The 22,389-nt window shown below is 41.3% G+C and overlaps 1 protein-coding gene across 2 annotated transcripts in view; it reads right to left on the bottom strand.

Moving 5' to 3' along the window:
- Window positions 1–22,146, bottom strand: part of LOC143221941 (uncharacterized) — a 121,520-nt gene extending 99,374 nt beyond the window's left edge. Inside the window, exons 1-3 of one of the 2 annotated variants that reach the window (XM_076447623.1) lie at window positions 21,894–22,146; window positions 21,581–21,694; window positions 21,186–21,504 (exon numbers count right to left, since the gene is read on the bottom strand). In XM_076447623.1, coding sequence (XP_076303738.1) covers window positions 21,186–21,504; window positions 21,581–21,694; window positions 21,894–21,989 — 529 coding nt within the window. In that variant the 5' untranslated portion in view covers window positions 21,990–22,146. The remainder of the gene's footprint in view (window positions 1–21,185; window positions 21,505–21,580; window positions 21,695–21,893) is intronic. The other variant, XM_076447622.1, reaches the window with a different exon arrangement.
- Between the last annotated feature and the right edge of the window lie 243 nt (window positions 22,147–22,389).

Raw genomic sequence — 22,389 nt, 5'->3', positions numbered from 1 at the left:
TCACAAGCTGTCTTTTAGTATTGAGTATTTAGTATTTACTTGGAAACGTTCGCATACTGGTGCACCCACTCTACTTAAAAAATCATTTTTCTCGTCATCCCAAATTAGCTAGAATCAACTCTCACAATTAAGTTTCATACTACCGAGATACTCCCCGCGCACGTACGAATTAAAAAAATGCGATTAAAGAACAAGGGTCGAAAGTGAATTTTCTAGGACTCTTTTGTCATTAGCCACGCAGTTGTTCGCGCGGTCCTCATCGCTCTCGCAGCTCCTCCAATTCATTTCTCAGCCGGCTGAACATCTTGAAACGCGATTATCAGCGTTTTACGATCTCCCGTCGCGTGGTCGCGATTTAATTAATTTTTCAACCGAGAAGCAGGCGCGCCGGCCGCATTCAACAATAGGAGGCCACTTAAGTAATAAACAAAAACGCTGGCCATCGACAGTATAGTCTAGCGGCGATACGCAGCAGTCAGTGGGGTAAGAGGGATGATCTGATTACGGCCGCATCATGGGAAAGTCAACTCGCAAACGGAGGGTAGAAACTCGATTCATCCTATCGTATCCCATTGTGCGAGGCAGTGTCACCGATGCGTATAATTCGAAGGGATCCACGCGCATCCACACGCTTCGGCGTTAATACCGAGCACAAAAAGGTGCTCGTCGCCTTGTGTCCCGCCGAGCATACCCGATCGAGATTCGAACACAGAGCCCATTAACTGGTGTTGCGCGCGATCCGCCTCGAATCGTGCTCGTGAAAAATTCCTCGGACCCTCGGCCCGATAAAAATCTAGGGAAAACGAGGAAAGACAAGACAAAAGCGCGGCAGCGAGAATCGGATGCATCAAGGTTAGTGGAAGGAAGCGAGGAACGGTCGCGCGACAGGAAGAAACCACGAAGAAAAGGCGTCCCACAATGGGCCGTTTATCAAAAGTCGTGATACCATGGCGGCCGCGCCTTTCTAGCAACGCGCGGCCAAGTCCATCAATAAAACCAAGTGATTTAGCGAGTCCCTGGCGGGCTCGGCTGGGGAGAGCAAGGTGGCGGAGCACGAATTTTCAAGATAAAGGGGTCAACAATGGCCGGTAACCAATGGTTGGTATTCGGCCAGTGTCGAAACGCCGGCTTCCAATCACTCGCCGATAACAATGCCCTCGGTCTGGTTTATAAATCCGCGCATTGTTGCCAACTTAAAAGCTCTCGCGCGACGGCACAGGGTGAAGGAGAGACCGACAGGGAACAGGCTAAGGACCGGGGAGAGCGAATCTACTCAAGATCTCGGCCGTTGAAAGCATCGTTGGAAAGCTAGAGGAAGAGAGAAACGGGAAGAAGAAGAGGCGGCCGGCGAGGGGGGTGTGGAGGTGTACGACGAGGAGGGATGGGGAGAGAGGTGTGCTGAGAAGAAGGGGTCGGAGGGGTGACGAACGGGGAGTGCGGGTGTTTAAAGAGTGGGAGCGAGAAAATGGTGGCAGAGCTTGAGAGCCGTGTAAAAGCATTGAGAGCACTTTAATGAATACGATTAGGGGCGTTAACTGTGAAGGATTGCCAAGCCGAAGAAAGCGCCGCGCCACGGAGAGCTCTTTTCCGACGCCTTCGACCGTGCCCAGGCTAGATATCCACGTCCTCGAGGAAATTTTCGGTCAAGTACAGCACAGCGATCGCTTCTCGTTCGTACGATTCAATTTTGACGCGCCTCAGCCTCTCGTTACCGTTAAAATCTCACGTCCACGTATTTCCTGGTAATTCGCCGCTCTCTTTCGCCGAGGGACCGATACACGGACAAATTTGCTGGTCTCGCGAGAACGCGAGCGTACACGCCTACACGCTTCGGCCTCTCGTTATTACCTCGGATTGCGGCGCGCTTGAGCGCGTTGTCCCGTCGGATTTATCGGACTTAACGATGTTTTCGTTTTGTCTTTTCAACAGGCTGCCCCGTGGTTGGCCCGACCGGGGGCCCCCGATGCAATTAAGCTTCGATGTTACTTAAATTAACCCGCGAATTTCAAGATCGCCTGGCATCCGCCTCGCTGGCCTGCTGCGGTAGCCTCTCCACTCTGGAAAACGTTAAGTTCCAGCAACTACCGTATCGCCGGCAGATGCACTTATCTCCACGGTCGAACGCGATGTCGCGCTATCGGCATGCGAACGACAAACCCACTTCCTATGCGCATTCTTGTTCTTTCTTGTCAGCCCGTCCCGCCGAGAATAATCTGCCTCATTAGCGAACCGATAGAAGGCCGGTCGGCCCTGCTTCCTACGCGGCAGCCGAATCTACACGCATTTACACACGCCATGACGCGACGATGCGATGGAAAGCCGACCACGTGTGCCTGTCCGATAGGCGAACGCTTTGCTCATAATTACCGAAACTTTTCGGCGTTCCAATTAGCGGCAACATTGTTACACGAGCCAGCGGCCGTGTCTCGGCTGCATCGTTCTACCTGCGGTATATACGGGGTGTGTTCTACGCGTGTCGAGTATTCTAAGGGCTGATTCTACAAGATTATACTTAGACGATTCTATTCTCGATTTGTTCATGATTCAAGATCTCTTTTACCCACCAACAGTGCCGCGTGTAAATCGGATCAGGAAGACTCCAGACAATCACGTACCGCTCGAAGGAAAAAACGTGGATCGTCCACCGCTATTGATTGACTTAAATAGTTACAAACAAAAGCCGTTACAGCAAAATCAATATTCTTAAATTCAGTCTTAGACTGCTTTGTAGAACCATACCCTAAAATATTTGACTCGCGTAATTGAGCACCCCGTACATACGCTTGTTAAATTATCGCCGAAAACGATGAAAGCTGCTCCAAAGTGCACGTAATGTATACAGTGATTAATGTAATAACAATTAGGGAGAAAAAGTCGCTGGCTGACCAACCTCCCTTCCCCCATCGCCGCCATGAGTCATCGTATTATTTTTCAAACGTATTATTCATCGCTAATGAATAATGAATGAACCTATTGCATAATGTGAAAAGACTTCGGTGTAAACACAGTCGTCAGAAGTACGCGTGGCCTTTATTCTAAAATAGTAGTTCCTCGTGTGTTCAAAATATCTTTTGTATTTCTCTAAAATTGACTACTTAGATGAACATGAAAGAATCTTGATGAAGTATCTTTAAATATAAATGTCTCACCCCGTACATTCATTCTATTACAATGGTAGCTGAAGTGGCCGCCATTGTCCCATTCTGCCGTATCTGTTATATCGATCATTTTTCCAGCCATCCAAAAAGAGCAGCGAGCGATGAAAATGCGAATGGGAGGTTTCACGTGCGGTTTCGCAACGCGTGCCGGTGATCGCACGATCTTCGATCCGCAGGCTACTCGCAACGGACCGTTTTACTCACGGCCGTCGTGTCCGACTCCATTTCCGGTGTCGACCGATGCCCCCTCGTTGGAGTCAGTGCAGCCAGACACAGAGGCCAGCTTACACGCACGGTACACAGGGCTAGGCCGCGTAGCTACGCAAATGCGCGCACGTGTGAACGACGTGACGTTGGGTGCCTGCCACTCGACTCAACCGCTCTAGCTGACTCCACGCAATTATAGATCCCTAATTACGAAGCCGCACTGCCTGCTCGGTACACCTATCTCCCTCTCGTTTCCACCCCCATGATCTGTCGCTTTCTGCTGCCCTAACCCCAGCTCCGTGCCCTCCTCATCGCGCTACTATTGCTACCCGTATCTCAATCCGTAACCCTCTTGCGTCTCTATCGACTCTTGGCTTCGACTCTTCTGCCCTCCCAACCCCTCATAACCACCACTCCTCCTCGAGCCGATTTTTGTTTTTCTCTTCCGTTCCACAACGAGGAACCAACCTCCACCCGCTGATCCCCCTAGCTCTCTATCTCTTTCCAGCGGTCGTCTATCTCGCTTTAGTTTGGCTAATTAACTTCCACCTCATTAACGAAGGCCAATCGAGCAGCAGTCTCTTCAGCAGAGTATGCAATCTATCGCGCAGCTTGTACCCGACGCGACGCGACGGGTCTCGGTGGTGCCACGTGTTATTCATAATTGTTTTCGGCGGGCTGAACCGATGGCCAATCTTGCTCTCTCGTTTGGTATTATGCCCGTCACCCCGCGATCAGGCTTCCACGATCCATAAATGATACGTCAATGCGCGTCTACCTCCGCTTGGTGCTCGTATATGAGTCTTACACGAGGGGAACTGCTGTGTAGGCGCACTCTTACGGAGAATCTAATTAAAGTTTGATCTTATTACGGGGCCATATAATGATATCTGGTTTATAACGCGTTTAGTAATTTTATGCTGCGGCGTAGGGGATGGGGCCGGGGGAGGGAAGAGGAGGATTACCGAGAACTAATTAAGCGCGTGCACTTAAACCGCATGCGCATTAGCGGATACACTGGCTTATGCTCGTGTTTCTCGGTGTGCCGTTTCTTCTTTCTTTTTTTTGTCATTCGGTCCGTGTACATACTAGTACGTCGAGACGTCTCACCCACATCTTCCCGCGAACGTTGATATATCGCCGGGGCCAGGAGTCCCGGCGGTTTTGTTTCAATTCGTTTAGATACGCTTTCTAATTAAGCTCAGCTTCAAGGAGCTGTTTCGTTACAGGAACAATAAATGCTTGGCGTTACTTTCCCCGCGGTTGCTTACAGCCCTGTCCCTCTTAACCCCATCTCGCTTCGTCACGACGACGACGACGGATCGTATGAAAATATCGTGGACAAAATTCGATATTGAGCGTCGATGTAAAAGTGGTTTTAAGAGCGTGCTGAATTATCGAAATCCATCTTTCACAGTGGCGACGGAGAACGCCGGGGGACGGAGTGAAATTCTGATTATGCGGGCAGCAATTATACAAGCTTTCGCATCGCTCTTTAAATCAGTTTCTCGTTTCTATGCGACAGCATGGGAAGCGAAGTCTAGCGACCAATCGAGTCCACAAAGAAAACAATCACCACTCTGAACCAATTACCTCGGAGTCGACTACGCCACAGACCTTTCATCGGAATCCAAACGGTGTCAAAACTGGTCTAGGGAGTGCATTCATTTTAAAGACTCCGGCACTGGCGTTCTCTCTACAGAAGGATGTAATAAATAGTAAGTATACCGGTACCAATTACGTGAACACTGACTTCGCAACACTTCGTTATTAAGCTCTACGCAAAGTCGTTTAGGATACTTTTATTCCAGCGGCGCAAATTGCAGTTTAGCTCAATAACACTGTCCAACAGCCAGGGACGATTCATTCTCGTTTCGATTCTCACTGTGCGATTCTTGTAGAGCTTTTCGCGCTGATTCCGAATCCGCCCTTAATTTTTCTCCTAGACGCTCCTAGAGTTCAACTTTAAACAAATATTGTGATGTTATGATGAAAGATATTTAAATGTTCTTTGCAGCAGAAGATTCTGTAGACTTTCCCGAATACAGTGATATCTAATATTAATACATTGTGATTGGCAAAACATGTTTAAACATGTTTTGCACCAATTTTTCAAGATATTTTTGAATTTGTCTCAGAAAATAAGCGTCCAGCGAAAAATCGAACTATACTACGCGATAGAGCAGACTTTTCTCTTGAGAAACTACCCTTTCAAGTTTGCAACGTCGACGTTTTTTTCGAACCAGAAAGCAAAATATCTTCGCCCGTCATGAGTTGCCGCCAGTGGCGCTTCACCACTACTAGAACGGTCGTTCGACGGGATACGGCGCGGCGCGGCAACTTGTGTAGTAATTTGCGCGTAGGACGCTTTGACCGTTGCGTTGGCCATCGTTGTATTTATTAAACTAGATGTACTTGAACTTTGGTCACTATTGATACAAGTGCCTCTGACGGCAGAGACACAAGAACAAACAGAGTAAGAGAAGAAACACTTGTTGTTAGATGATAAAGCTTCCTATAGCGCACTTGACTACAAAAAATAGTTGCAATTTCCCAAGAAGACCACGCGCACAAGCCGCTTGCCGTCGTCATACACGCGAGCACTAAATTGTATAATAAATACGTCCGACCTCGGTGATGGCGCACACCAAACTCAATCTGCACAGCTTAATCGAATTGTTTTTCCTCTCCGAATTGTCGAACGAAAACGTCGAACTATAATAACTATTTTAAGTCAAGACTCTATCGAACGACGACATGATGAAATTTCGAAGCATTTGAAGGCAGGAAGCCCGTCATTTTAGCGGAAGTCTCAACGCTAAACTTCGTTTACGTTGTTACTCTTGCATAGATTCGAACAGTTCCATGAAACTGAACGGAGAACGAAAAAGTATATTTCACTGTTCGACAATGATAACATCACAATATTTGTTTAAAGTTGGAAAATACGTCTTTGCTCAAACTCAAGTTCTCAAAAACTGTGCGTCTAGGAGAAAAATCAAAGGCAGATTCGGTATCAGCGCGAAAAACTCTACAAGAATCGCATAGTGAGAATCGAAACGTCAAAAAAAAGGTGAAATTTGTTGGACCGTGTAATCGAACGAGCGCGCTCAGAGATCAAACCGCTCCAGCTGTCTATCGACATACTCCCATAACGAGCGCGCCGGTCTATTATTATACCTTGAAATATCAGGGTCCAGCTTGATGTTTCCACACGCGAATTAACAGGGCGGACGCGATCTCCGACATTTATCCACGGAATTGATAATACATTTATCCGGCTCGTCGCGTTCTAATATTAACGACAACCACGTCGGAACCGCGATGTCGTTGATGAAAGCGTGTCTATGACAAATAAGACGGTCTATTTTCAATTTGTGTTACGGAAAACGAGCAGGAATGAAATCGGCCGGAGTCCGGCCATCGAGGCCAGCTCCGTTTGTACCGGTTTAACGTGTTCCCCGTTGACAGTTAAATCGCTTTAAATATTTATTTCATATTACTGCGAGTCCGTATTTTTTCTGATTTTTTTTTGTCACGTCATTAAAGAGGAAACCTCGTTTGCGAGGTGCAGCCCGGTTGATAGTCCTGCGACGACAGCGCGGTGGTAGCCCCTCGACGCTCTTACGGTTATTACCGGAATATCCACAAGGTTTTAAGATCGTGGCCACGGTGATCTCTCACGCGTGCATCTTCATGGACGCTGGGAATGGGCTGCTGCATGAAGGAGCCACGGTCGAAAATGGGTGAAAAATAAGCGAGGAGTTTTAGCAAAATTACTTAAACCCAATTAAGCCGAGTTTACCTTAGAGCTAGCCATGGTTCGCAGCTCCGACCGTATCAAGTGGAGATAGAAGGAAGAGGAGGTGAGGAGTAACGGAGAAAAACAAAGAGAGAGAGAGAGGAAGGAGAGAGAGGAGGGGAGAGGGAAATGGGAATGGAGCGAGAGAGGAGAATAAAGGACGACCAAGGGTACCGGGCCTGGAGTGAAGGAGAAGGGCGATGGGAATTCAGTTTCCCCCTGCTAAGAGGGTTTGCTTGTATCCCCCGAGATGCGCATACGTCATCCGATTAAAATTAGTAATTAGCTAATTAACTTAAGCACGTAGCACTCCGGACTAAGTAAGTTGACCGCCTGATTATGATGCATCACTTTCGAGTTCGAATCTACGCGCGCGAGCCTGTCCGCTCTCTGCCCCGTTCCCCGCGCGCGCAAAAAAAAACGAAGAAGATATTCGAGGCGGAAGAAGGAAAATGAAAAAAATGCGCAGGACGCAGGAGTAAAGGTGGAACGTGGCCGCATAAGAACGTCTCAAGGATTGTTCCCGGCGATTTATTTCTTGAGTTAGCTCGCGCTTATCGCGGCTTCTCGGCGCGGCGGTTTCTTAAAAGCAAAGTTAGCATCCGTCCGTCGAACGAGCTTGTACGCCCGCCGGGAAATTTATTTGTGTAATTGTTGCAAAATGCACCCGGCTAAAAAAGCTTTATTCTTCACCGAGAAAAGGCGATGCGCGACCGAAGGACAACGTTCTAGACAGCCGCGAGCGTAAGTTACCTCGTAACTCGGACATGAATGTTTTCAGCACAAAAGAAATTTGCGATAGTTGATTTTTTATTAGTTCTTGAAAAATGTCATTGACGTTGTGAAACTGTTTCTAAATCTTGTTTCTTGGATTACATTATTTAAAATATGATTCTTTTATCTTTATGAAGTATATAATGTAATAAAAATAACAAATTCGTGTTATTTTCATAAAAGAATGTGAAATAGTCGCTTCTATTGCTCCGTAAGCCTAGCATTAATTGTAACGTCTCAGAACCACGGGTTCGGGAAGGCAAATTTTCGATCTTTGACAGTTATCTACAGGTGAATCAACGTTGCGTATCGGATTTCGCGTATCTTGGCCTCGCAAATTCCACTTTCGCCATACATTCTATCCAGCCCCGGTGACGTGAGTGGAAAATTGATATATGCACGGGGTGATATCTAGTGGAAAAGTGTACGGCATCGTGGTATCCGAAGCAACGCGAGCGAAGGGACGCGCGTCGTCGAGAGTGATTCAGAAGTGCTTTCCCGTGTTCCTTAACTAACCGTTCGTCGGTCCTGCGGACGCGTCGCATCGCGTCGCGACGACCATGCTCGCCCCATAGGATCGCGACAAGGACCGGGCTAAAGGTCCTTACCCTGTCGCTCTGTCCCTCTTTCAACCCCTCTCCCGATAGTCGCGCCACTCGCCAACTGCATCTTCACCGGTTTTCAGGTCTTCTCTTCGTTCTCGTTCGCAACATTTCGTCCCGTTCACGAACAATCATCCTGCCGCGGTCGTTTCTCCCATTTGCATCACGGTTACGTCCTTCGAGCATGGAGTTCCTTCGATACGCCGAATAATTTGCTTATGTTAGTTAGTTGCTAAGTGCTTCTTCGTGAAATGGCATTTCCAACGAGACCACTTCAGATTGCATTTACTATCATGCATGCATGTTTTGAAAAACGAAATTTCTATCGAGAAAAACGAGTTTGACTAGTTATTATCCTAGCTTAGTAATTTATTACCCTCAACTCTCGAGACTAATGTTGCTAGAATCCTCAGAGACCGATTCGCAGCTTCGTTTTCTAAGTGACAGTAACATGGCCAGGATTGTGGCCATTAGGAAACCTTGGAGGCAATGTATCATCGTTAAAGGTTTGTAAAAGATGCGTCCGCGTTCTGCACCTTTCCCCTTTAACCCCTGCTTTTCTATCAACGAGTGATCGATAAACACCTATTTTCTAAACAAAAGAAATCCTTGAAATAGTGGACATACCGGTCGAAACCAGACCATTCCACATGGTTATGCGTTCGGTCGGAGAGAGGTAACATCGCGTCGTTCAGATTGGAAGCATTCAATTGACACGGTAACCCTCGCGTAATAGGACCCGTATGTGTAATTTGCCGCAGGACGAGTCGCGTACACGCGTCCGCCGGTCTCTCGATTAGACTTTCTTTGAGCCCTCATACAACGGCCATGCGTCTCTGTGCCGATGTCTTTCAACCCGAATCCTCGTCGACCAATGCGGGCTCCAACGAAGTCACGATTCGTTTAACAAACTATTAACATTAAATCCAGCGGGGCCATTAAACGAGCCCACATTGCGAGACAATCGAAAAAATCCCACCTCTCTACGGATTCAATAGTCCCCCGTTCTTCTTTGATCGTCGTTTCCAGTGACCTTGTCACTAGTTGCATCTGCGGGCGAGACATCATTTGGAACTGATACACGTAATTTCTGACAAAGGAAATCACTCACATAGATGTTTCAAACAAAACTCTGCTTAAAGCACCGTGTTACACATGTTCGGCAATTACTCGGTTTAAAGCATTTCCTTCTTTTTGCTACCCACTAGGTTCCTTAACACCTTACTTACCGCTCTAATAGGCCTCTTAAAACCAAAAACCAACAACCAAGTGTTTCTCAACAAATTGTTCTACAACAAATTCAACTAAATTTTAGAATTAATATAATGTTGGAACTTCTTCTAAAATTATCATCTGAAAGAAAAATTATCGAGCTTCTTTGACGAAAGTCACTGAACTTTAAACACGCGATACCTTTTGCGATACCTTTGTTGAACCAGTGAATTCCTAACATTAAAACCTGGATTTTCGGCATTTTCTCCCCAAAAACCAAAGGATTACATTTTAAAGAAGTAAAAAATCTTTGGTTTCCGGAGGTGAAGTTTAAGCTCGGTTGTGTCTCGTGAGGTATTAGGAAACCTCGGTGGTAGGCGTGGTTGTTAGCAAATTGCTAGCAAATTGTGTTTGAAAAATGATGGAAATGCTGAAAAATTAGGAAGAATCGCAGTGGGAGTACAATTCGGTTACAGGCAGCTAACGGTGTACAGTGTACAAGGTTTAAGACGTGTGGCTATCAGCTGTGCTTCATTCGACTGGCTTAAAACCACTGAATGATTTTTTGAGAAAATATTTAATTTCATTGGTTCCGTTTGCACCTCACTGTACCTCAGCTTTGTACCCATTGATGCGACACTTTCTCTCACTGAGATATTTCTATGAAGACGACACTGTAGTCCTTAGTAGGTAGCAATTTTACCTTTACATCCCTTCTACTTTGTAATACAGATAAAATTTCTGCATTACAGAGAGGAAGCCGGCGCCAACTGGAAGCATTCTCGAACCTGTGTGCACACAGTCCTTGCAGGTTCCAACGTCCATTCGAAGACGTCGGCTAAGAACAGCCGGTTGTTCCCTAGATCACGATACAATTACGAACTTCAAACTCCGTTCGATTGGTTGGTTGGTATTATAGCTGGCTGTAATTAGTGTACGAAACTGAGGATGGGAGGGAGCATACGCGTAATGCTCACGTTAATTACCTGACATGTTTAGCATGCATTACACCCACGTATACGAGGTAGCAACACCGACACCCATTCGGCCTGTCTACCTGCTCCGCTGTCACGCTCTACCTACAGTCTACCATGCGTTCGGAGGGAAAGCCCGCGCGCACGGCGTCAGGTAATGAGCGAAACGAGGGAATTTTCGGTAACTTGGTAGCACGAACTTGAAATTGGGAGGAGCCCGCCGGCTGTTATTAAGGCGGCCACATATCGTTCGCTATTGCTAGAATAGACGGCCCCCTTATTACCGAGCCAACCTGACGCTTTGCCTACACTCTTCCAGTTAAGGAACAATCACGACGAGACGACGACGTCCCCAGTAATTATGCGACCGATTCCGATAAATTATTATCCTCGGCTGGTAACTACGGGCTTCAACGGCTATCACGAGCTATAAAGTACCATCGTTAGAAACTTTCGGAACGATCGGATTCCTCCGATCGATCGAAAAGCTTTAACGAGACGATGGCTACGCTGAAAATTAAACTGGATAAAGTTATTTCGAAACTAGAAACGATAAAAAAACCACGGCCACGCCCGGTTAAACGTTAAACAACGTCTCTGAATGGATGATTCTCTGTGTGAACGTGCCGCACACTAGACAGCATTAGAAATTTTAGGGGGATTCGATCGAACGCAACAGAAAGGTCGATTTATATCATACCAAAGGTAAATGGACGATGAAGAACAATGAACGCGAGCGGGTGGGTATGATCGGCTATCCGAAATAATGCATAGAACGTAGAGTGCATGTAACGGAATAACAATTTCCTACTGCATTAATTAGAGGTCGACGAGGCGTGAAATCGAGGTTTACGAAGCGTCAACTAGTTTTACACATCGCGACAGAATAATAACGTCGCGACACGACTAGAATCCCGAATACATTACCTGGCCCGCGGGCTCTGCCAGCGAATCGCTGAAAACCAAGGGATCGGGGGCTTGTAATGATTAACGACAAACGTTAATGTCCAAATTTCGATCGCGTCGCTACCGCTGTAACTATTACGTTATATCGACGTTACGCAAATAATGTTGCCGGTGGACAGGAAAGGACAAGTGAAAATGATAGTTGAATATCTACGCAGACGTAAAGATTAGTGCAAACTTACAAACATTGCATACAATGCATTTTTCTGTCTACGATTCTGAATTACCGACTCTGTAGGAAATCCTCTGGTACGATAGCGGACTCTATCGAAATGGAACGGTCAGCTAGTGAACTACATCACGTTGCAACACAAAAGGTGTGTGTCTGAGTGAGGACACTAGATTTTACAGAGTTTTCAGTTTTAAAAGTGCAATGTTGCCGCGTTATATTCATGATCAAAAGCGTTCGGACGGTTTCTTTCCTGCTTTCCGGAGCTGTCGAAATTCTGAGGCACGTTGCTTCTTAATATCAAGTGTAGAATTTTCGATCGTAAATAATTTTATTAAGCGATCGTCTGAATATTCGTTGACTTCTTGAAAAATCTTTTTCATTTTTTTCTCCCGATGCCTAGTACGAAAAGCCCATAAGATGCAATGATTGTGCTTTACTTATCCTAAGTCTGTGATATCTGCAAGGAACTATCGGCTTTGGATATTTCGAATGTTTGAAACTCGGATAGCAACAGTTTCTCCGCTAAATATCGATCGAGTGGGACCTTGTGTGAACTGATAATTTCAATTTGGCTTTCCGTAAAAAATCAATTATACATCCCCAGGGTAAGCCGAACGCACAGTCGCGTCCCGGGTTTGTGACAGGAATGGCGCGGCTGGTTGCGGACGGCGGCGGTTACTTTGCGAGCGGTGCAATTTTAATTCGTTAGAAAGCAGGACGTCCGCTCGTGAAATTGCGGTGTGTAATTGCGATCAACCGTGTAATGACCGACAACGGTCAATTAACACTTTCAAGACTAGCGTGTGCCGCGAGTATACAAGAACGTGGGTCGCACACGCGACAACCGGGGTTATCGTGTGTGCTTGTGTTGGAGAGTACGTGTTACACGCGACGTAGACAACTGGAATTGGCGTTTTTGTTTCCCGATATCAATTTCGGAGCGACGATGAAAGGCTTTTAATTGGGACTGGCGATGCTGCTGATGGCGACTGAATTGTCCGGCGACAGTAATGGAACGCGATAAATGCGAGTAAATCTAGCCGTACGAAAATTCCGTGAACCGAGCCGACACGATACTGTCGAAGAACTCGTTATCGCTTTTTTTTTCTAAATACAATACGACTAGAAACAAACTCCGAACGAATTGAATACGTAATATTGTCAGATGACTTACAGTGCATCCAAAAAGTATTTGGACACTAAATTTCCGATTTTGGAAAATTGTCAATATTTAAAAGTACAGAAATGAATTTGGACTTATATTAATGCTTAAAGCTTTTTCATTCGAAGAACATTGCTAAACTACTCAAATATTTTTGCATAAATGTAGCGGGTGTGAATTATTTATCTTGTTTTTTTTTTTTATTACAGCAGCATAAATACTTGTTTTCGTTTTATTTATTTTACCTACAATAAAAATGGAGTTGAGTTATTACACAAAATGGCGCAGATAAATGTTGGAACACTTTTCACATTTAACTATACATATAAGCACAATAACGCGTTAAACAAATAAAAAAACAGATTGCTCCATTTTTAGCAAGGTTCTGAAGTGTTTCACATTAGCAACGGTTACTTCATCATTGAATTTGTGGAAACACTATCTCGTGGAACAAATTAATTTGTTTCTTCGGCCAATACTTAAGCAGCGTGTTGCGGATATGGAGGAAGTCTGGCTGATCGTAAAATCGACAACACTTTTCTGAATTACGGTTTAGTCGGCAGGGGTCGACTGCCTGTCAATCGAGAAAATTGCGGATATGGTGGTTTCTCGTAGCGCTGGCAAACTGTCATTTCCTTCTACACGAATAAAACGTTCCACAGCAAGACGAGAAACGAGAACCAATATCCGAAGGTCGGCTATAATTTGTTTATCCCGAAATAGGAAAAATAACGCGCCCGCCGCAGAACGTGTTACAGTTGAACTGCACCGGTAATGGCTAGGCCAGAAATGGGGCTACATATTACCGGTTTAGACAAATGCTTCCTGTATAACTTGAGTTGTTAACTCAAACATGAATAATACGATAATTATATTTCCTTATTATACACGAAATAACTTCATTAGTTCTTCATTACAATAAAGATTTCATTTTAGCATATACGGGGAGTACCCAGTATTGATAGTGTAACCGTAGAGGAGGTGATTGTACATAAGAAAATAAGTCGAAAATATGGAATGAATTCTTTTCATCCGCAGCTTCATTTACGAGAAAATGGAATGTGAAAATGCAGCGGAGACGCATGTTATGCGATAGAAATCGTCTGATCATGACAAACCAATTCTACTTCCTGCATTATAGCACACGATCTACGAACCGACGGATCTTTAAACTCAATTTTCTAGAAAGTAAAGCCTGAAGCGAAAAGAATTTATTCCGTATTTTCGATTTATTTTTTCGTGTTGATTCATCCAATACTGGAACACCGTAACAGATTAGCATGTTTAGTATCTATAATAATACTTTTTCCAAACATTACTATCACCTCCACCACGCACTTATAAAATAATACAGAAAATAGATGAGTAAGTGTTAATAATTAGAAGAATAAAATAAAAAGTGAGAAAAAGTAGATCTAAATACCTTTGTAAAATTCATCGAAGTTTCCCGGCTCAATGCACTGACTGCCCACAACACAAAGCTTCCTGATCAACAACACATGAAACGGTTATAATAATGTTTCGCCACACAGATTATATTGCGAACTACCGATTTAATCGACCTGGGGAAGGGGCGTTAACTCAATTTCAATTTGAATTCGCATCGTATAAAAATGTCCCCAGACTATGTTTGCCCATCTGGCGACCATACGCTGTACCATGGAAACAACATTCGGGTGGTAATGTTCGCCGTTGTAGCTTTATCTACGAATCCCGCAAATTTACTTCTGATTCTTATCTACCGAAGAGCACGATTCGTACTTTTTAAACGTGACCATAAAGAAGCGTCATAAAAAATCAAGTGTTCAGGATGTCATAATGCATTATATATTTCTAACTGTTCGCGGATATTATTCTTGTTAAAAACTGTGTGGAAATATTACATTGTTTAAAATTGTCATCGAAATAATTTTGTTCCAACAACAAGGAAATTTCAAATCTTTGTTTTTTTTTTGGCAACTAACTGATTTGATATATTTTATACAAATGCATCATTGCATGAAAAATACTTTTTAAAAATTCGTAGAAGTAATTTAAACCAATAAATGTGAAAAATGAGTCCTTGATATTCTTGTTTCGGACAATGTTTGAAAAATTAGAAATATTGAATACTATGGGAAGTTTGAGCTGTAGAAATCGTTCGAATAATTTTGTATTCGTGCATTAGTTGAACGACCAAAGCTCGAATCTTTCGAATGTAAATTTAAAACGTTACAATAAAATTGACAGGGCATAATTCGTAAGCGTGAAAAAAATATGGAAAGAACACGAGATATGTAGGAAATGAGTATGCGAAAATTCACGATGCCTCGTGATTCGTGTTCCACAGCGATTCCAATGATGAACGATCGAGCGGCCGAGATAAATTGGTTAAAATTAAACTCCGGTAGAAACTAACAAAGGAGAAGGGCGGATAGAGAAAGGGTGATGAGAATGGTGGTGGGTATGGGGATGGGGGCGTAGAACGGGGAATGGGCAAACAGTGCGCAATTAACGTGCGACCATTAAATATGTACGCGGGTTACTGCGCCACGATACGTGTGTGCATGCCAGGCACAAATGCATTGGCTATCGAACACTCGCGCGCTACTACCGATCTCTTCTTGCAGCCTGTTGGCACAGCCGCTTGATTAGCTCCGCTATATTTACATATCATTAGCCGAGTGTTTGTCCGAGTCGAGAATTCCCCTCTATCCATCACCGTTGTTCGTCAATATGGAAAATAAAAGTTATTACACCGGTTGCACAAATATCACATCGTGTCGAAAAATCTCTATACCGCTGTGGAGAGTCATTCACAACGTTTGTAATTGAATCAGTTTTGCAAACTTGAGAAAGGATTCATTTGGAATAAACTATTCGTGAGCTTGAGCTCCTTTTTTTATTTCGATTTGTTTTGTTTGTCGCTGCTCGTGTTAATTAGTAAACTGCTTGCAAATCTACAGTTCGTTGGATTTTCTCAATTTGACTTTATTCATAAAAATACGAATTTGGATCTAAATCTCGTTGTCTGCATTGCATAACAAGTTTTCCTCTCTTATTCTTTTATTGCGTACAATTTTTATCATTTTATACACCAGTTGAATATGTTATTTAGGGGTACGGATGTTTAAGATGGTGTATGATAAATTCGGCTAACGCCCCAACTATTTATTCATTCTTTTTATTAAATATATATATAAAAAATATGTGTATAAATTACAATGTCATGTGTAAAGTTGAAATCATACTCGGTGTGTTATATCGAATTCTCATTCGGTGTGTATCGATAGAAAACATTCAGATGCTACAACGCACCCCCTTTCTCCCTTTATTGTACAATCACATTCGTCACCCGAAAAAACGAAATTTCTTGCAACCGGTTTGTAAATGTTATCGCGATAAATCAGTACGTTTGTTTTCTTATTTCCTTTTCCGTTTAGAAACGATCAACAATGAATGAGTAAGTCCTTCGAACAGGAACAATTGTTTATAATATTTCCTCCATTTTTTTGGACCACGGTAAAATTAGTAACTATACCCTCATAAATTCGCGTGTGGTTCTCTTACGTTTTAAACATGCATGTTAATAACATATAATTTATCGACGTACTAACGACAGTATCTCGATCTTGCAATAATTAATCTACAATTTGTTCGGTGGTTATATACCTTATCCGCGTACGTATGTATATGTATATATATATATATACAAACTTTCACAAACGTACATTACTGTTCGCAAACAGCTCGTCACTTACAAATTCCTCCATCGAGTCATAATGGCTTAGGTTGACAATAAATTGCACATTTTTGCCATGAGAAAAGATTTTTACAGATAAATTTATACAAGTTTATATTCGTGCACTCAAAAAAGAAACAGAACTGCTACGAGGACATCTTCCTCTTTCTTTTGACAGCACAAACATAAACGGTGTCTAAAATAATCTTTCTACAGCGAAAAACTACAATGTGCATCCAACCCAATGTTGAAACGATGAACCGTTTTTTGTTTTTTAACAATTATAGCTACGAGGCAGAGCCCAAGTACACCATCGACTTTGCAACATCACCATACGTGCCATTCAAATGGTACAAATTCTGTTGGTACTCGATCAAAGGAGTAAGTATATTCTTTACATTACAAATTTCCTTAAATACGATTTGCGTTTATGAGGAAGCGTGAAGACTGTGTCTCGTCTGAATACATATATAGTCTAAATTTATTGTTAAATTGGACAGATATTGCAGTCTTGTTAATAGCTGTACGCTATCGAATATGTATTTCTGTTCTTTTCTTCAAACGTCTATCAGGCCACGTAAAAAATCTCACCTAATGTAAGTGCGATCTTCTAAGCGACGTCCCAGGAGAAAACCCGATATTGAGCAATCAGGAAAACTGAAGGAAAACCTGACTATCTCGCAGAGCATACACTGGCGCCAGTATAGAGAGACAACATCAGCGCGATGAAAGAATCTCTTCCTGATCTAACCCTGAAGAGCAACTATCTATAACCTTCCGCAAAGAGGAGATACAAGTTTCTTGCAAAAATTACATAAATTGGCATTGGAAGTGAATGAACGCATCTTTGTATCAGACTTGGATATGGCACGCAATAAATGAACATTTACTCGAGGTGTGCGAGAACCCAAAAATGTCGAATAAAATTCTCGACCCATCCCGACCCAACATTTTCGGGTTCTCACACACTTCTAATGTCTACGGTCAAATTTGTCTAGTACAAGTCTTAGGAGTAGATTCTAAAGAGCAAAATATTCATGTTCGAAAGGATTCTGTCATTCCAGTTTCTCCAGCAATAGGTATGGAAAGTAGCAATAACGAACGGAAACGAATCGTCTTCTCTTAAACTGATAACATCACTCGGCTGAATCATATTCGAATTCTTATAATACAGACTCTATACAATTCAATATTTTTGGAAGAGACCTAATTTATCTATGTACAGACCTAATTTAGGTATGCGCTTCCCGAATTTAAATATCCAGTCAATCACGAAAGTATTCGAATGATACTTTAGCAACTAATGAGGTATGTATATCGAATGGAATACTTTGATACATTTCTGAATGTACATTGAGTTTCAGTAGAATTATATTAGCAACAGTTCTTATATAAAGCTTGACAATTTAAACTGTGGATACGATAAGATTAACACTGGAAGAAACGTCTTACAAAAATTATGGTAGACATTATTGTTTAAATAATCTAAACGCGATTAAATAATAATTTAATGTTCGTTATTTTGTATATTATAAAATCACATTTAAATTTTGTTAATGTAAAGCTAATGTCTCCAGTTGCATCTACAATTATTAAAGAGAGAGAGAGAGAGAGAGTTCGAATACTTCCATGTTCAACTATACATATTACAATCTGCATTTTGCATCATGTACAGAGCGTATAAAAAGTAATGGCCATCCGTTCTAGGGGTGAATCTATACGTCTGCATCGGTGGACATTTATAAGAGAAACTTGCCGCAAAATTCTTTATAACAAAGAAAATTGTTGTTAAAATTGTTTTTCACATCAACACCTTCCACTCATCCAGAAAAGAAATATAAGCTGTTAAAGTTCTTGCAAAATTTGATTGTGTAGAATTATACGTATAGACAAAAGCCTACTACTACAGTCCATCCGAATGGGCTGGGAGACGATCACTTGGTACGGGCCTAGCGACGAATGTCCCTTTAAATTTCGTTTGGCTTGAGGCACGCACACCATTATGTTCTGTCTCATCGACATGGTCGGGTGGACCGTACTGTATAGTAGGCTTTTGTCTATACTTATAATTCTACACAATCAATTCTTGCAATAACTTTAGAACTTCTTTCAAACTTTTTCTTTTCTGAATGAGTGGAAGGCGTTGATGTAAAAAACAATATTAACAACAATTTTCTTTGTTATAAACTATTTTGCGGAAAGTTTCTGTTACAAATGTCCACTGATCCAGAGGTGTAGATTCACTCCTAGAACGGATGACCATTACTTTTTATACACCCTGTACAATTGGAACCTATCTTATACCAATAAATGGCAGCATTACAAATTATGTATAAAATTCTGTACAGACACGCATAATGCATTGTAGCGTCACACATAAATAACTAAGATACAGAGAACTTTATGATACCCTGAATGGATTATTTGTAACCCATATTGTTCTCACTGTTAGCCGTCAGTTTCAACCAACAGTTGTAAATACGAAGAAAAGGCAGTCGTTCTGGAATTCACGAAACGATTAAAACTTCTTAGACGACTGCACATCATTTGTAAAAAAATTGTTACTTTATAACAAAGTACGTAAATACCTAGGGCCTCACTAAACAACCATATGTGCATATCAGTAAAATAGCCTACACACGATAAAATTTACCTCGCCATACATTCATGTTTCATGCGAGACTACACGATGGTCTCTTGGTGCATAATTGTTTTTAAATGCATTTCAGTAGAAATTTCCAATGAACAACCAACATACCAATACCAAAAGACCGTCTACATGTGTACACGTTACCTTTTTCTTGTTATTCTTATCACACATTGTGCATACAGTGAGCAATCTTAGGAATGTTTATATACCTGATAAGTTTGTTAAACGATTGACTTCGGAATGTGTTAAGATGAGTAATCAAAGTGAAACACATATTAAAAGATGATATCTGAGTAAGTTTTTCAAAATGAAATTGGAGTTTTACAAAGTTGTTTGCCCTTTTTATATCATTTTCCCATAGAGTGCATCGATTACTATTTTACAAGTTTACGAATATCGCTGTTACAAATGTATCCATTCAGAAAGATCGATAAATGTAAGAATACGACTAAAAATTTAATCATTGCTTTTAAATTTTGTGATATATCTTAATTTAAAGATACTATTTTCCCGTGATTGAATATATTTTGATACGTTACGGTTTAAACATAACTTTTGAGAAACATTTCTGTTATGAATGAATCTTGTAGATATGAATCTTTATAAGTGAGCATTGCAAAGTACGTGTAATTAATTAAATAAATTACGTCTTTATACCTAATTAACATCGAAGTTTTATAACTTAGTAAAAATTTAGCAAATGTACAAAACAATAAAAATATATTTCCTAGGAATTCGTTTACTTTTGTAGACATAAGAATGACTGATATTGAATGAATCTAATTTTTAGAAAATATTAATGAAAGTATGTTGCATGATATATAGATAAACATTTTCCCTAATATAAATATGTTCATCTATATTGAAAAGCATAAATGAACCCCTGTATATTTTAAATAATCTTATCATTCTTTGTAAATTGAGACTTACATACCTACAGTGTTCTTATATGTCATTCATCCCATAAACAATTTTGTTTCATCTTAGAGTAATATGAGAATATAAAACACTTTTTACAAGTTTTAATACCACACTTATATGGAGTGGCAGCTTTTTTACCATCGCTCTTCCCTTTACAAAATTTCAAACCGCATGGGTACCACCCAATGCATAATTCTAACGAACAAGTGCAAGGTGCCCATATGTTTGATGTATCTGCACATCTAGTTACAAATAATGGCTTTGAATCATTTGTACCTTGTTGCGTTAAAGAGTTTGTGCTAACATTGTACACAGCTGACATGAGCGAAAGCTCTGATGACCCTAATGAATAACAAATTTTACTTTATTCATAATTATAAGAGAAGATAGGAATTATTCTCTAATATTGTGTGAAGATCATTTTTAACACTTTATCTACCGGTAGCTTATTAACACGTTCTGTGCCGAGCTATTTTTTCTCGATTTTTCATTCAGGCAATTTACTTTGTTCTATACTGCATTTTTTATAATGCCTCATTCTTTTGGTGGGAATATATTCTACATTCTACAGTGTTAAACTTGTACCACTAGTAGTATACACGATGCACGGAACGTGTTAATAGGCTTTTCAATAATTGTAATGTACTAAAAATGCTTAAAAACCTTCTTCGACATAATAATCCCCAACTAAATAATTAGATTACGTCACTAAGGGTGACTAGTTGGTTCACAATTGTAATTGCTATTGTTACGGAAAGATCTATTAAAAATTCAGAAACTATGAAATAATCGCTGATAGATAATGTGTTAAGCATATTCAATTATATGTTAGATGTATTATTTTTATTCATTAATTTTACTTACCGGGCCTCTGAATCCACTGTTTTATATCTTCGTTCCTAGTGTAAGCGGATCCTGCTGCTTCTCCGCAAAGGGTAGCAATGTGTTTAGAAATATCTTTTGATTCAGACACATCCAAAAACAGGTCCATGGTATAATTCACATGGCCCTTATCTTCTTCTGCAATGCGAACAGTTCCAGGATTTTTCTGTCGCAATTTAGACATAGCATCGGACGATATAAAGTCCACTTTGAAAAAGTGATTTACAAAGCATAAAACTTGATATTGGTTTTGCCCACGCTCCTCTTCACCAAGAACCAAGGCTTTTATTATTTGTACTTCCTATGGGAGGATTTTCACCATTATTACACGACTGATAGTATGAAAGGATATAACAATTCACTTTGCAATTAATTACATTTTTGAAGTCGATAAGCTGCGTTACCAAAGTGCCATCTGAGCATTGAAATTCTAAGGTAATTACATCTTCTGTTACATTCGATGAAATAGTCTCTAATAGAATATCACCACCCTGTGAAACAAACATTTAATTGTTACTATACATTTCTGTTACTAATTTTGTTAACAAATTTTACTGTCTTTGAGGTTAAAAAAAATTGTTTTAGCATTGAACTATGTTGATTTAACCTATGACAGTGAATTTTGTTAAAAACACAATCATTTTTAGTTGAAGACACGGTTGAAATGCACGAAAAATAACAAAATCGTACCTGATTTTTTACATTTATGAGCAAGTGCGTCGTACAAACACCGTACAAATATTGTAATAAGAAGTAAACTGTGAATAATTCGTTGAGTGTTTTCATTGTCGCATACTGTAACTGCGCCTATTGCAGTGACGAATATTGTTGCAATTAACTGTAGAAAACCGACATTGATTTGAAAGGTAAATACTTTAAATATAACCTACGCGTAAGAATCTCCTACTACACCATACATTTCATCACGGTCATAGCACATACATGCATATACATATGTATACATACATAAGTACTTACATATAGATACATTACTTGTTCCGTGAAAGCATAGAATGTGAACTACCAAGAGCAGTATACTCAAATATTGTTTACTTATTTTCTACTTTTTTAAAGTGTATATACATATATATTTGTATTTTATAATGACAAAAGGGTGTTATAAAACGTAAGGACCCAGTCAGCCAAGCCTGCCTCGAGCAGAAATCGAGCCCATCTACCCTGCAGA

The sequence above is a fragment of the Lasioglossum baleicum genome, chromosome 3, assembly GCF_051020765.1.
Source record: "Lasioglossum baleicum chromosome 3, iyLasBale1, whole genome shotgun sequence".
In the NCBI taxonomy this organism is placed as follows: Eukaryota; Metazoa; Arthropoda; class Insecta; order Hymenoptera; family Halictidae; genus Lasioglossum; species Lasioglossum baleicum.
Note: the sequence above shows the minus strand (reverse complement) of the source record. Positions and strands in the feature narration are given on the sequence as shown.